The sequence below is a fragment of the Haemorhous mexicanus genome, chromosome 3, assembly GCF_027477595.1.
Source record: "Haemorhous mexicanus isolate bHaeMex1 chromosome 3, bHaeMex1.pri, whole genome shotgun sequence".
Lineage (NCBI taxonomy): Eukaryota > Metazoa > Chordata > Aves > Passeriformes > Fringillidae > Haemorhous > Haemorhous mexicanus.
The window spans coordinates 48937108-48953026 of record NC_082343.1 but is presented as its reverse complement, the minus strand read 5'-3'; the positions used below and the strand labels follow the sequence as shown (position 1 = coordinate 48953026).

General features: G+C 40.6%; 1 protein-coding gene across 2 annotated transcripts in view; it reads left to right on the top strand.

Annotated features, from left to right (window-relative positions):
- The window catches only part of UST (uronyl 2-sulfotransferase), a 152295-nt gene that overhangs the window by 107013 nt on the left and 29363 nt on the right, over positions 1 to 15919 (top strand). For both annotated transcript variants that reach the window (XR_009485810.1, XM_059841713.1), the window contains exons 6-7: positions 11924 to 12021; positions 14115 to 14272. Coding sequence is in view for 1 of the 2 variants with exons in the window: in XM_059841713.1 (XP_059697696.1) it covers positions 11924 to 12021; positions 14115 to 14272 (256 nt within the window). In the remaining variant the exon portion in view is untranslated. The remainder of the gene's footprint in view (positions 1 to 11923; positions 12022 to 14114; positions 14273 to 15919) is intronic.

Below are 15919 nucleotides of genomic sequence, written 5' to 3'. Positions count from 1 at the left end.
GCCTGATAAGAAGGTAAAATTAGCCCACAACTCAAACTTCTAGCTGTTTTCTCACCATTCAACAGGTTTGTGTTAAAGTGCCAACACAAATGTGGTAGGTCAAGGGGACATAAAAGACATTTAGACTTTGGTACCATGAGGAACTTTTTTCTAAAAAGTCAATACTCTAGTTTTTGAGATTTACCATCTGACTTATAAAATGGTCAAACCCAGAGAAATTCATAACGTGTACTATATGATGAATCATATATTTTCTCTTTTTAAATTCAGACAGGTTTCTTTTCCTTTTTTGCTTGACAGTGTATTTATGTGACTGGATTATTTCAGGGACATATCAGGAGCTGTTGGATACAGCTTCTCTCTCTTTAACTTGAGCAAAAGGGAGTTGTGTCACTGGAATTTGTGACAGCAGATAGTCTAAGCTGTAACTGAGCAGTATGTTGAAATAAAACATGCATTAGCTAGCAAGTGGTTATTTTCTTAAATGAGAATTTTGCTACATCTGCAGATTAGGGAATGCTTAATAATTTTTAAAAATAATTTCTTTCCTGATGCCTGCAATAATTTTTTTTGTTTGTGGGGCATGTCTTCCTTTCTCCATCTCTTCACTCTCTTATTTTGAAGATTTATATTGCAGAAAGTAAGGATTTTCCTCCCCAGTTCTTGTCACATGAAATCCTATTTTAAAAAAAAGGCAAGTGGAATGATCTCTTTTGTTTGTTTTGCCTCTGTCCTGTTGGGATGTATGACAGCAATAATACCTAATGCTCATTGATATTAAATTAATTTTCTTTTGGCTCATGGATTTCTTTTCTCTGGTGATATATTTAGTATACAGAACTCTGACATTTGTTCTAATAAGCCTCTCTTAAACTTTTGTATTGTTTAAACTACTTTTGTGGACCTCTGCTAAAAACAAAGTGTAATGCTAGCTTCAAGATATTGAGGTATTCATAGAATTTAAATGTGTTTCTGTTAATATAAGCATTTTTGAGGTTTGTGCTAAAATCTGCTGAGTATAATTTCTGTGTATCCAGTCAGGTTTTAACAGAATGGGAAGGTTTGACCTAGGAAAGAAAATGGGAGAAAAATGTGAGCTACAGAAATGTCTCATTATTTAAATGGGCTTTTCTATATTGTAGGAAATGCGATATTTTGAAACATTTGAATCCTTGGTAGGTGTGCAAATGATATTGTGTCATGTGTATGGCGGTGAACTTTCTGCATTGGGCCCTTCTTGAGACATGAGCACCATCCAGCCCAGAGGGGGAAGCCAGTACAAACTGGGGACAGGCTAAAAAGTGCTTCCTCTTGAGTGTCCTCCCAGGTTCTGGCATCCTTCAGCTCATCAAGAGACATTGCTGCCATATCTGTGTTTGATAGACCTCTGTAATATAAATATATACTTTCTATTTTATTATTGTAGTTATTTTTTTGGTGATTTGGGTTTTTCTTTTTAAATCAGAGTATCCTGTTGTAAGGATCTATGGTTTTTAATGCTGAATGTCTGTCAGCATTATAGAGTCCTTCTGTATCTCCTTGAGGTCAGATTTCTTATCTGCTCCCGTTAATATTCCCTGAAAAATGTGCTGCTTCACTGTTAACCCTTCTTTGTTATTCTCAAGAACTGTCTCAGCACAGGTGCAGTGCAACCTCACTCAGTGTCTCATTTCACTAAGAAAACCAGCTATTTTATTCCTGTCTTTAGCTTCCTGTCCTTAATCACCCTATCCTTTCTTTTTGTTTCCTTTTCTTTTTTTTTGTACTGGGAACAAAGGACATTTATCACACCTTCAGTGACTGGATTAAAGACCTGTTGTAAGATAGAGTGGCTTTTCTGCTGCTGCTGGTTCTTCCCCTTGCTGATTGTGTTCTTCATTACAGTGTTGTCTAATACTAGCTAAGTTCTGGCAATCTTCTGTTCATTTTATCCATTTTTTTCTAAAGTGCCTTTGACTGTCACTTCAGTTCAAGACTATTTTTCCTGACTTATACTCTTTCTAGAGAGCCCTTCTCTGTATGTGAACAACCTGGTGTAGTGGAAGGTGTCCCTGCCCATGGCAGGGTGGTTGGAACTAGACATTTGCCTTTAACTTCCCTTCCAATCCAAACCATTCTATGATTCTGTGATGTCCTGTGGTTTTCCTCATTACATGATTTTTCATTCTGGGTAATCTGGTCACTCATATTACTGCTCAGTTGTGAGCAGGACTTGCTCTTAATGCAGGTCACAGTGTCTTAGTATTACAGTCGCCTTGGCTGAACATTGATGCTTAAAAGAGTGGTGTATTAGTGAGGTGATGATCCATGTTACATGGTTATTTCCTCTGTATTTCCTCCAATCTGTTTTTTTTTTTAATGTTTTGACCCAAGTTTCTGGGATACAGCATTTCAAGCTAAACAAAAGATGCTGGGTTCCAGAAGCCAGAGATGTGAAATTATTCCTTAATTCCCTTCATGACACCACCTTGTTTGGTGAGAACTTACTAGGGCACTGGCAGGGTCTGTTCTGGTTTTACTGAAAAAGCCCAAGTTAAAAATTGTTCTGTTTTAGGACTTCTGAAAAATTGAAGAGAGTCCAGAAGATGGTCTTAAAAATGAATTGCTGTAGGGAAATATAAATCTTCAGGTGAATAAAAATGTGCTATGAAGCAGATATCCTGCAGCTATTCCTTGAGTTTATCGAGATCAAGACAAAGCACTTTTCTGAATTACATTTGGGTGGTTTTGTATCAGATACCAGTAAAGATTGACAGTAGGAGCAGTAAAGCATTGCTGTGAATTAGAGCAGATACGAACTTTTTCTTAACAGATTGGACAGATGGTAACGTGGTATAGATAAACTTGCTTCTCCTTTAGCAAAGGTTGGGCTAAAATACTTCTCAACAACCTGAGTCTTCTGCAGCAGCCTTTCTTGCTGGGACAGGAGCAGCCAAGGCTGCACAGCATTACCAGGTGTGGTGAGACCACCCTACAGGAGCACCCTCAGCCACCAGTGGCATCTCTGTCCGCTTTTGGTCCACTGACTTCAGCCTCACAGTCAGCTGCAGGCTGAGGCTGTTGCCTGTCAGAAATTAACTTTGTGCTCTGGAGCTATCTTTTGTGAGCGTAAATTGCTGGATGTATCTATTGACTTGTGCAAAGCATTTTGACACTGTCCTGCACAACATTCTTGTCTCTAAACTGCAGAGATGTGGATTTGGTGAATGGATTAGTTGGAATTGGCCGGATGGTCATGCTCAAAGAGTTGCTGTCAGTGGCTCAATGTCCAAGTGGAGATCAGTGGCAAGTGGCATTCCTTGGGGTCAGTATTGGGACTGGCACTGTTTGACATCTTTGTTGGTGACACTGACAGTGGGATCGAGCATACCTTCAGTAAGTTTGTGTGGTGTGGCTGACATGGTGGAGGGAAGGGAGCTGTTCAGAGGCACCTGGACAAACTCGAGAAGTGGGCTCTTGTGAACTTCATGAAGTTCAGCAAGGCCAAGTACAAGGTCCTGCACCTGAGTCAAGACAACTCCTCTGTATCAGTGCAGTCTGGGGGTTGAACAGATGGAGAGCAACCCTGGGGAGCAGGATTTGAGGGTGCTGGTAGATCAGGGTCTAGACATGAGCCAGAAATGTGCACCTACAGCCCAGAAATCCAGTGGTATCCTGCGCTGCAACAAGAGCAGCGTGGCCAGCAGGTCAAGGGAAGTGAGACTCCACCTTCTATGACTTTTTCTTTTATGACTCCATCTGGAGTGCTGAGTCCAGCTCTGGGGCCCTCAACAGAAGAAGGACATGGATCTATTGAAGCAAGCCCAGAGGATGTCCCTGAAGATGATCAGAGGGCTGGAGCAGCTCTCTTATGAAAATGGGCTGAGAGCATTGGGGTTGTTCAGCCTGGGGAAGGGGAGACCTTAGAGCAGCCTTCCAGTACCTGAAGGGGGTCTACAAGAAAGCTGGAGAGAAACTTACTAAAAATTGAATGTAGTGACAGGACAAGGAGCAATGGCTTTAAATTGAAAGATGGCAGGTTTAGAGATTGGGAAGAAATTCTTTACTGTGGTCGTTGTTGGAACAAGTTGCCAGAGAAGTTGTGGATGCCCCATCCCTGGAAGTGTTTGGGACACCAGGCTGGGTAGGGCATTGATACACTGGAGCTAGTGGAAGGTGTCCCTGCCTTGCCAGGGTTTGGAACTAGGTGATCTTAAGGTCCCTTCCAGCCCAAACTGTTCTGTGACTTGCTGCTTTTCTCACAGGCATCAATTTGCTACAGTCCACGTGCCCTCCATTAGGGAGGGCTGAAAAGTTCTTGAGGTGGTGGGTATTTCCTGCTTGGCACTTGCAGAATTGAATATATGCCATCCCTAATTGATTTTATTAAAGCTTGTTATCCAAGCAGACAAATTTTCCAGCTTCTTTTATGCAGAAGTGTTAGTAAACAGAATTAGCAGATGTACTGTCTCCCTCCTGTTAGTTGCCAGTGGGATTCATTCTTGATTACAGTATAATGATCTTCATTTTTGGTCTTCCCTGGATCTGTGCCCTCTGTAACAGGATGGTTGTTTAATGCTTACACACTGCTTCCAGCTGGCAGCCACTCATCCTTTTTTTGGCAATTTCTTTCTATTTTTTTAAATATATTTCCTGTACTGAGATGGTTTGAGGTGAAAAATACAAAAGCAATGGAAAAGCAAGATATGATAAGGTGCCTGCTTATAACTAGGAAGTGATTCCATTCTTAACAGTAAAACTTCTTTGACAAATTACTACCATGATTTCTGATAACAGAATAGAGAGAAATATAGCCACCTATATTTTCCTGATGTTGTGCGTCATTTTAAGTTAGAAAATAGTGATGTACAAATGTGTTTCATGTTTGTCACATCTAAATAGTATCATTGTGGGCATAGTTCATCACTTTTGCTATGTCAATGCCAGCAAAAATTTGTATATGAATGAATAACTTATGTCTGCATTTAATGAAAATGTAGATGGTTAGCAGAAGATGCTGTTTTGTTAGCTGCCACTTCACTCGTTAAGATGCCAAAAAAAAGAGCTTAATACACTGTTGGCTGAAAAGTCAGGCAAATTAGCCCAGGCAGAAGAGTCCAGGCAAATTAGCTCAGCCAAAAATAAATGGGAATTAAACTTGGCAGCCTATTTACTTATGTGGTGGGGGAAGGAAAGTAAAAACATGCATTTTGCCAGAAGAAATTGGAAAGTCAACTCAAAGCAACCCCAGAATTATCCTCCACAAAAATGTATTGAGCTTGCACGGCAGGCTTTTGGTAGCAGTGGTAGGGGATTGCGGGGGCAGAGGGGCTACAGGGGTAGCTTCTGTGAGAAGCTGCCAGAAGCTTCCCCCATGTCCAGAGGAGCCAATGCCAGCCAGCTCCATGATGGGTCCAGTGCTGGCCAAGGGTGAGCCCCTCAGTAATGGCAATAGCGCCTCTGGGATAATCTGTTTAAGAAGGGAAGGAAGTTACTGCACAGGAGCAATTGCAGCTGGTGAAGAGAGGAGTTGCAGTAGATGAGAGGAACAGCTCTGCAGACCCCAAGGTCGATGCAGAAGGAGGGGGAGGAGGTGTTACAGCAGCAGAGCTGAGATTCCCCTGCAGCCCATGGTGTGGACCACGATGAGACAGATGTCCCCCTGCAGCCCATGGAAGTCCATGGTGAGGCAGAGATCCACCTGCAGTCCATGGAGATCCCCAGACTGTAGAGGGTGGATGGCCAAGGGAGGCTGTAAAAGAAATTAATGCAGTGACTGAAGTCATCCACGGTGACCTGTGTTGCCCTGTGCAGCTGGAGTGCTGTGGTGACTTTAATGTGAGCAAGCCCCATGTTGTTCAGTCTTCTGGTGGAAGACCAGAAGGCAGCGGAGGAGGAACAGAAAAGGGTTTCTGTTGCTTTTTGAGCTGGTTGAGCCTCAAAGAAGTGAAGGAGCAATCACAGCTGGTGCGGGGGGCATTTGGGGACAGAAACCCTGCATTCTAGGCTTAGCTGGATCTGCTCTGCCATCTTGTGGAGCTTCTCCCCAAGATGCCCACTGATCACTCTGCAGCCTGCCACTGGTGTCCCAGTAAACTTGTCCAGCCTCCTGTCATCTCCAGAGGACAATCATCCCGCACAGCTTGGCACAGTCCACCCCACCTGGCAGCCCACCATGGGGGGCCTCAGTGCCACATCAGCACAGCATGGGAAACATTTGGCTTTGTCTGTGTTGGCAATGCTGATTTGGGAAGCAATGCCCAGCACCTACCCAGCCCACAGCAATCTGCTGCCAGTGCTGTTGGCATAGATACACAAACAGGTACCAAATATATTTGAAAGAAAGAAGTCATTTTGCTGCTGTGTGGCTCTAGTTATCCAAATACTTTATTGAGATTGAATAGAAACATTAAATATCACCTGGTGAAGTAAAACTCTCTCTAACTAGGGTTAAAAATGTGTTGCATTTTCTTTTCTCTTATGTTTCATTAAAATGTGTAAATAATTTGTGCTCCTAAATAAGATTTAGTAAGTTATGTTACATTTATACCTGGAAACCTTCATGCCAACTATACCTTGACTTTTCAGTGTCTTTCTGCAAGCCTTCCAAAGCAGGAAGTTGTACTCTTCCTTCTTTCATGTCATACTTGTACTCATAAGCCCTTTTCTGAGATATCATGTTTACATTTTCTTTCCAATCACTCTAAGGCCACCCAGAGCTCCCCAGCTGGGGCCAGAGAAGGTGGGAAATTATGTTGGGGGTTTTTTAGCTCATATGATGTGACATTGTCCTCGGGATGTAATGGTCAGTTTGACCTCTTGACAAACACCAACTATGCAAGAAAACGCTTTACAAGCTGCGAGTGGATTCTTGGTGGCTCTCAGGAGAGCAGAAGAATTTTCCTTGGCTGGCAGCAGTGAGGACTAGACTGTAGTGGTGTATGAAGAGCAGCCTTGTAAGCAGGAGAGTTCACTCTAGACTGGGCTCAGTCACTGGTTTTCCACATCTTTTTACTTCATTTCCTTTTATGAAAACTTGAAATTTGGGTTGTTGCTGACACACCTGCACATCTTCAGCCTTCAGCCTGAAGGAACATGCACTGTTCCTGGGCTGTGAGCAGGGTCTCCTGCTTTCACAGAAGTTGTGGTATCTCACAGGGGCAGGGCACGGAAAGAGGATGTGTATTTTTTTGTTTTGATTGTGAGAGAAGGGCTATTTTTGTGTTTTTCCATACATAAACAGATGGAAATGGAAAGGAAATTATTTACAAGGCATGTAGGTATTTGAGTTATGATTTCTTATGTTAAATTGTCAGCGCTACTAATAATTCCAATGCATCCAGGGCAGAATGTGGTGTTTCTGTAATTTTTGGTTGAGACACTCATAATCAAAAAAATAGTGAATGCCTTGAAACCCAAAATTATTTTTTTGTGTGTGTGTTTCTTCTACTGGAAAAAAAGCAAGTTATTATTTCTGTCAGTACTCATTGGATTTTGTATTAGGAGGAAAAGAGTTCTCAAATCTTGTGTCACATCTTTTTTGTATATGGTACAGTATTTGTCATAAGACGTTGGCTTCAGTAAATTGCTTATTGTTCTAAAGAAGAACACCTTAAAGCTTGCTCTTTTTGTGATGGAATTAAAATTCCCAAAGGAATTTTGGAGCCCTTCACCCTCTACAACTACCTGAAAGGAGTAGTAGTTTAGTTTTAGTGAGGAGGAAATGAAAGGATGATTGGAACTCATCCTTAAGTTACATCAGGGAGGTTCAGATTAGATATTAGAAAAAAAAAATCTTAGCTGAAAGAGGTGTTAGACACTGGAATAAATTGCCCAGGGAAATGATAGAGTCACTGTCTTTGGAAGTGTTCAAGAGGCATCTGGGTGTAACATCTGGGGATATGGTTTAGGAGTGATTATGGTGGTGCTGGGTTAACAGTTGGACTAGATGATCCTGAAGGTCTCTTCCAAACCTGATCATTCAATTATTCTATGAAATATTTTTAATCAGGTGCTGACTTCTCTTATAGCATGTCTGAGCTCACTATGGCAAATGAAATAGTTTATTACTGATCTCAAAAAACATATTAATAATGCAGCTTTGATATATTTCTGATCAGTAGTCTGACTCATTGACAGATTAAAGAATTAAGGCCTGTTGTGATTTTCATTTCAAAGACAATTTTACAGAAGAAGGAAGCAGAAATTACCAGTTTAACTTTTCAGACAAAATTGTTACATGAGTAGAAAAACAGAGTATATTTTAAAAGAAAGTTTCTGTTGTTACTTGGAGCTGCAGGGCTGATTCCCAGGCCGGCCACTGCCCCGTTGATGACACAAGCCCTGTGGGCTGTGAATGATATGACTTGTAGCCAGGAGCTGAGGAATGAAGTAAAATACTGCTTTCTTTATTTTGAAAGGTTATGATCAAAGTAGCTCTGTGTGTTTCCTTCTGTATCTTTCCTGACTGTGTTAAAATAATTTTTTTACAAGGCTCCTCCAGTCATTTAAATGAGCAAGGCTGTCATCTGTCACCTTTCAAATTTTTGTCTCACGTAGAAGCATTTCTGCCCCGAAAGATCTGTGTTCTGCTGAGAAAGCATTTTCTTACTTGGAGATGTGGCTTAATTAATGTTGCTTAGGATAGCAGAGTGACACTGCCTAGAATAATGTCATTTCACCTTGACTTTCCTTGCTGGGAAAAAAAACCCAGAAATTCCTGAGTGCCACTGGCACCAAAAAGCATCTCCTGTAGGTGTGTTTAAGTTTTTTAATGACAAGCTCGCCTTAGGCTGACCTTTCTTTCACCCACTTTTTGGCTGAAAACTGATTTCACATCTCATGGAGCAAGCAGGGGCTGCAAATGCATGAAGACACTCCAGCAGCTGGAGTACAGATCATAGCAGCGGTGGTAAACAAAGCCTGGGAAGAGGCAGTGCCTCTACTGTAGAGAAAGCCTGGTGCTTCTGATGCCACGAGGGTGAAGTGCATGTCCTTGTGTGGCAAAAGATTCTAGGTTTGTGTCTTGGTTTGGAAAGACAGGTGCCTGCTAAGGAAGGCAGGAGCCTCCCCTGAAATGGAAAATATACCCACCCCCCCCCCCCACCCCCCCGCGAATTGCTATAAATTTTAAATTAAGGGGCTCTCAGGCAAAAAAAATATGGGAGCAGGAAATAACAGTTCTTTAATAGGGAAGAAAATAAAAAGGTAAAATAAACAATGCAGTAAACTAAAACAACACTGACAGAGTCAGAACACAACCTGACACCCTGTTGGTCAGGGTGCTGGTAGCAGTCCAATTGGAATTGTGGCTGCAGTCCTCCTGGAGTGTCAGGTGTAGTTCTGTTGGAGCAGGGATCCTGTAGAAAAGGGTGTAGTCTTCCTCTGAAGAGCCAGTGGAAGAAGAGGCAGCTGTACCTCTGGGAAATCCAGTGGAGAAGCTGTTATGGCGTTCCAGAATCTCAGGATTAAATCCAGGTAGGAATGCTTGGCTCCTCCCTTTGGGCGGAGCATCTCCCAATGGGATGCTGTAGTTCTTATCAGTCATGCAGTGACTTTCAATAGCCTGTTATCAGCAGATGTCTCCCCAGAGGGAGGAGTGGCTGTGGAAGAGATAAGGAAAGCTGCCCACTTAACAGAAGGCAACTTCCATATAGATGGCAAATAGAACATAATTTGCCTGACAATCCAGGACAGTTTGTGTGAAAGCTCACCTGGCCTTTATCTTAAACCTTGAGTTATCAACAAGGAATGGGGGACATGAGATTAGATTAGAGCCAGCCTGGTTGTTTCAGTAATCCTACATTAGCTTACCCCGAAAAGGACATTAAAAATCTCTCTTTCAGTTAGTATCAGCTGTCTACTTGCTAAAGCTGCAGGATTTTCCACATCAATTTACATTGCTTTTATTGTACAGATGTTTCTCTGGCTGTGTGAATCAAATACTGTTTTCACAATTACAAGAAGGTCCCAGTTACACTTTTGTGTTGGCCATTAATACTCATCTCAGGGAATATTTTTCAACTCATCATATTCATTATTCTTGTAAAGAAATTGTAAGCTTCTTTGTTGAGAGCTAGTGTCCTTTTGCCTTTATATGAGAGTGAGAAAAGAGAAAATGTTCTTAGCTGGGTGTTCCTAGAGATTTTTAAGTCTTATGTAGTTGTTCTACCCACCTTCCATCTAATCTGTCTACCAAGTGCAAGCCAGCTTGGACATAATTTAAAGTATTGTCAGAGCAATATTTCAGGTTTTTTTCAAATCCAAGAGATTTATTCATTTTTTTGCGTGTCTCCAGGTTCTTATGAAAGCCAAAAATATGTGTCACTGAAAACATCTCTGGTGGTCTATAGTAAAAGCACAATAAGCCTTTAAAGAGGTGCAATTTGTAATTCATGTTGAAAAACCCCGTTGGGATGACAGGAGAGACACATTGCCTGTGCAATCTATAGACCCACAGCAAGATTTCTTAGTAATCATAGCATGGAGCATGGGGGGCTGGTTAGCTTCTGCTCAGAGCCTTTAATGGCAAAATTCAGGTCGTGACCATAAATCTTCTGGTATGTATTTAAGGCAAGCCCTGAATATACTGTGGGGAGCAGGGGAAATGGATTATTTGTATCCCAGCTGGCAATTTCTATGTTGTTTTCTTTAATGATTCCTCACCATGTGATTTACTTCCTAGCCCAGGTCTTCTGGTGTGCTTATGAAGTTGGATTCACATGACTGTGAGACAGAGTAGGAATCAGAAGTGTACTTTAAAAGGTTTACAGACCAAAATGGGGATCTAATGAAGTTAGGTGAGAGGACTGAAGTTCTGGGAAGAGCTTTTCTCTGATGAGGCCTCAGATGCAGATGCTGTGGCTGGAGGCTTGTACCTTGCCCTTCTCTGGGGAGAGCAGGGGATGCCCTCCATGTCTTCCATGCTGCCAAGCACATCTGTCTTGTGGAATGTTCTCTATCACATTTTATTTACTTGATAAATTATGGATTTGTTTAGTTGCTGGTTTGATACTGATGTATATAGCGACTATGGCAATGTGAAAGCACATATCTAAATAATAATGAAGATTGATTCTGCACAGGTGAGATCCTTCCATCCTTGCTGTAGCTGTCTTACCCATTTTTTTACCTCTGTCTCTGCAGAGGGTGTGTCTGCTTGCAGAGTAAGGCTCTATTAGATTAGGATAATGGAATTCAGTCCCACGTGTTTATTATTGTGCTGAAGTAAAGCTATAAATGGAATGCAGTTCCTCAGGGTTCAGTAGCTATGCCAAGTCTTTGAAAAATGATAAATAGCTTCTAATTAGATGAATGATATTTCATGAAAATGATGAATACTTTCTAATAACCCGTTTTCTCAGTAGGCTTTGCACAGTTCAGTTCTGAAAATCTGAGAAGTTTACAGAATTGTAACCAAAAGTGATGTATGTTATAATATTGAGTGAGATGTACAAATTACATCTTATATTTGTTTATTCCAGTCACTAAATGCCACAGAATTTAAAAAAAAAAAAAAAGTGGGAAGACAAGTAATAATTGTTGTCTCAATTTAATTTATTCTGGCTACTTCAGGCTTTCTCCAGGGTGTATTTAGAAGAAAGAAGAGCCTGAAAATAATCTTCTGAATATTTTAAATGTTATTTAGTATGAAATTTGATTAATGTGTCCCACTTTGACTCATACAGTAATCTCAGTATAATAATTGTGGGGTTTGCAGCAAGGAAGAACAAATTGCTTTGTGCATTCTAGGACAAAATAACTTTTTGTTTCCCCTGCTGATATTTAGAAGTAGATTAATGGACCAATAGATGACTTTTAATATATTTGTTATAGCCTTGGCACAGTTCTTTGACCCTGAGATGACTATAAAAAGCATGAGATAAAGAAAACAGTTGCTAATAGCGAATGGAAAATACAGTATTTTTTTTTTCCTCCCCCACAGGACATTAATGTATGTATCCTTGAAAACTACCCTGAATGTTCTAATCCCAGGTTATTTTACATCATACCGTATTTCTGTGGACAGCATCCAAGATGCAGGTAAATATATGCAAGGTATTTCAATTTGTTCAGCAATAGCCATTGCCAACATTTTGTCAGAAGTCAGTAATAAAGAGGTGACAATACTTGAAGTACAAGAGAAAAATGAATGTACAAGGAATGTAGCACTGCATGTGGTAACTGCATGCTTATATTTTGAAGTAAGGAGGCCATTGCAAATGTAGCACTATTCTTTTTTTCTTGATTTATAGCATGAATAATTCATCAAATATGAATGTATTTATGTGTATTTTTTTCTGGGTTACTCATTTTATCTGCACCGTAATTTTGTAAAACATGTTTCTGATTTGCTCAGATACTTCTGTCAGGTCTATATGAAAAATTCAGGTTTCTGACCATGTGAGAAACCATATTCATGTTTAAAACCATGTAAAATGCAGCTCTCTACTGCTTTAATTGAGCTACCTCATTTTTAACATATGTGTACACCATTCTAATATTGCTATATTACTGATACCATAGTAATTTTTAATGCAATAATATTGGATTCATTTAAAATACTTTCTTGGCTTTAAACACTTTAGTATTGTTGGTAACAAATGTTTTTTATTAGGTGTGTTCAACTTCAAGGTATTCTGTTTCTATATTATTCAGGCTTCTCCATATTGAAACAACTGCACATTTTCCAGGATTTCTTTTAAAAGCCATACTTCTTGTAGCAGTAATAACAAGTGAAAATGTGTTACTTCTAAGTATCAATGTTGTAAAATCCTGCCTTTTTTTTTTTCTTAACTGAAGTTATGTATAAGAAACAAAACAGGTTAATGACTTCATTTTCGTTGCACATTTTTTTAACATATTTTGGCCTTATTTGCAAATGCTTATGATTGCACATTTAACTTGCATGAACGAGTAATCCCATTAACAGTCACATGCCTGAATACCTTCACAAAATAACTCTGTGAGGTTCCCAAGCAGCGTATTGAAGTACTGTTTTGTACCTTGTTGTAGATTTGGCTCCTGCCATGCCCTTGCACTTCCTTCAGCTACTTCTTAGTCCCATGAGGAGTTACAAACAGGAGGCTCATAGTGTTTGTTAGGACACAGCTCTTCCAGAAAACAGATCAGTGCCCAGAAGGTGGCAGAGCATGAAAAACCTGGTACAAGTCTGCTCTAGCAGGAGTGGAAAGTAGTAAGCTTTTCCACATGACAGAGGTAGAGCTTCAGACAAATGTAAAATTCACTATTGCATAGGATCCACAATAACCTAATGAAGTCATGGAAGAGGTGTGATCTACAGCCACTCCCAGGCAGTGTGGGCAGCTGATTCCTTTAGCCTGGGACGCTGGCATTGTATCCTGTGTCAGTATGAATGATGGCTGCTGCTCCCAGAACATAACTAATGCGAGTTATTATAAGGGATTTAGGATTTGTGTGCTTGTCTAACTACATTGTGCTTTTGGGAAACAGAGAAGCATAAAGATGTAGTGAAGTCCTGGCAGCTTCTCCTGCTGGGAGAAAAGACAGAAGAACCCTAAATTGTTCTTCAAAACCAGTATCAGTCACAGCCAAAAAATGCAAATCCTGTAGCAAAGCTGCAGGGCAACTGGGGGTAATGACAGGGGAAAGGGAAGCTCCTGGAGACTTTGGCAAAAGTTAAAATGAAGGACAAGGTGGAAAATGGTAGGATTCACTAAGTTACAGCAGGCAGTGCTTGGTCCCAGCAGTTCTCCTGATGTAGTTCAGGGACACCACCACCCCTCAGCACCTTCCAATACCAAGGGCAGTCATCCCTCCCATCAGATGGGTTGTGCTTCCAAGTCGAAATACCAAAGTTCACAAGTTTGAGTTTATAAACAACTTGGCAGAAGATCTCTTTAGAATGGAGTACTTTCACACAGTGATTAGCCTCCTTTTAATGTGATCCTGTTTTTACATGCCAATCCAATTTTAGATGTTGCGTGGAAAAGCTCAGTAAGCTACTCGGGTTTGGCGGGGGGTCTTTTTTTGTTCTAAGTATAGCACTGAATATTTTTTTATTCCCTTGTGTTCTTGGCTTGAATCTGAGAAGTAAATGCATTTTTAAATTTTTCTTTTTCCCTCCTCCATCTTCCCTCATCAATTTCATACAGGGAGCCTGGTGAATGGGCCCTTGAAAGAGCAAAGCTGAACGTTAATGAAAATTTTCTGCTTGTGGGCATTCTGGAGGAGTTGGAAGATGTGCTGCTTTTATTAGAAAGATTCTTACCTCATTATTTCAAGGATGTGCTTAGCATCTACAAAAATCCAGGTAACTTTTTCCATTAAAAAGCTATTCTGACAGAAACTTCAGCTAAATCTGCGTGGCTGCTGAAGGGTACATGTTTTTTTCTTGTTCAGTCAATGCAGAAATTTATCTCCCTCTTAGGGAGCAGATTTGATGATGGGGAAGGTAACATATTCCACTTTTATCTTTAATGTTACTGTGTGGTTTTCTTTCCTTGCCTGCACTTGTTGCTCAGTGATCTTTCCACATGCCAGAAAGCTTCCCATTTTCCACTGAAGTGGCTTCTTCTTTTAACTGTATCATACTCAGTTCTCAATACTGTCAAAATGGTGTCAGGAATATGTACTTACATAAACCTTCAAGAAATGGTTTAGGGAGACACTTTGGAGATTCTCCAGGACCAGGTTATTTATTTTCCCTCAGCCTTGATATGAGTTGAAATGAAATGAACCTTCAGCTGAGCTGAGTTTAGGTAGAATACAAATAAGAATGTGCATTTACAGCACTTCCAATACAAAGCATGCTGAGGAAAAAGACTTAGGAGTCTGGAGTTGAGCAATGAAAATGGAGAGCACTCAGCCTACTCCTTAATTTGCACCCCATGGTCAATTTGAAAGGGTTCTCGGCATCAATCCATCCCTCCAACACTGATTTATTGTTGACTTCTTTAAAAGGCAGTCTTGTGTCCTATGCTAAAAATAAATTTGATGCTTCTGGAGGGCTGTGCATGTCATTCCAGCAGAACTGATTTCTTGCTTACATTTGACTGGCCCATCAACATTGTGTGCACCAAGCAGGGGTAAAACTTCCCTTCTTCTTTTGTGGCTTAGCTGGATTTGTGTCAGTGTGAAATGCCTACAGCCATTAATATGTTTTGTACCAAGCTGTATGTTCAAAGCACATGGAACAAAGATTAAATTTAGTTTGTAATGCATGCAACTGAGGGCTTGGCTTCTGACTGAGAACAATTATTAGTCAGTCAAGTCACTCTGGAGAAATTATGGGTTTGTGTCCATAAGTGGGATTTATGCATGACTGTCCATCAAACCCTTCTTCTAGGATGCATCTTTGGAAATTCTGTATTTAGCTGTGATACAGGCACTAGGGGAAGTATGGCATTCCTTCTCTGAACATGCTTGCAGTGGGTCATTGTCTGCTTGCAAGCAGGCAGTTAATGCAGCTCTTTGGAAGGTGGGAGTGTAACTTTGTGGTGCCACGTTCAGCCATTGAGCTGGTTTTGTTTTGCTTAATAACAGACATAAAGAGAGTATTGTTCTGACATAAGTTCAGGATCAGGTATTTCCCTTGGTTTTTATAAATTAAAAAACAAAAATAATGATGCTTGTAGTATGTGGAAGTCATCCTAAAGGTTTGCAGAGTTTGTTCTCGAAGGTTTCCCCATGGGATGTTAGACAAAAGGAGGGCAGGGGGATCAACAGAAGGATATGCTCTCTCTGCCATGAGGGTTTTATTTGAGTTTATATGACTTCTTCAGCTGTTCTGTGCACCATATATTTTCATTTCTTTTACAGTGGGGGAAGCTAATAAGCAGCACACGGGGTTTTGTTTTTCATCAGGGTGCCCTAGAAATTGTCAGGTGGGAAATCAGCAATCTGCCAGAATCATTAAGTGCTGGGTAATCTTTCTCCACTCTTTGTATTTTCCAGTATC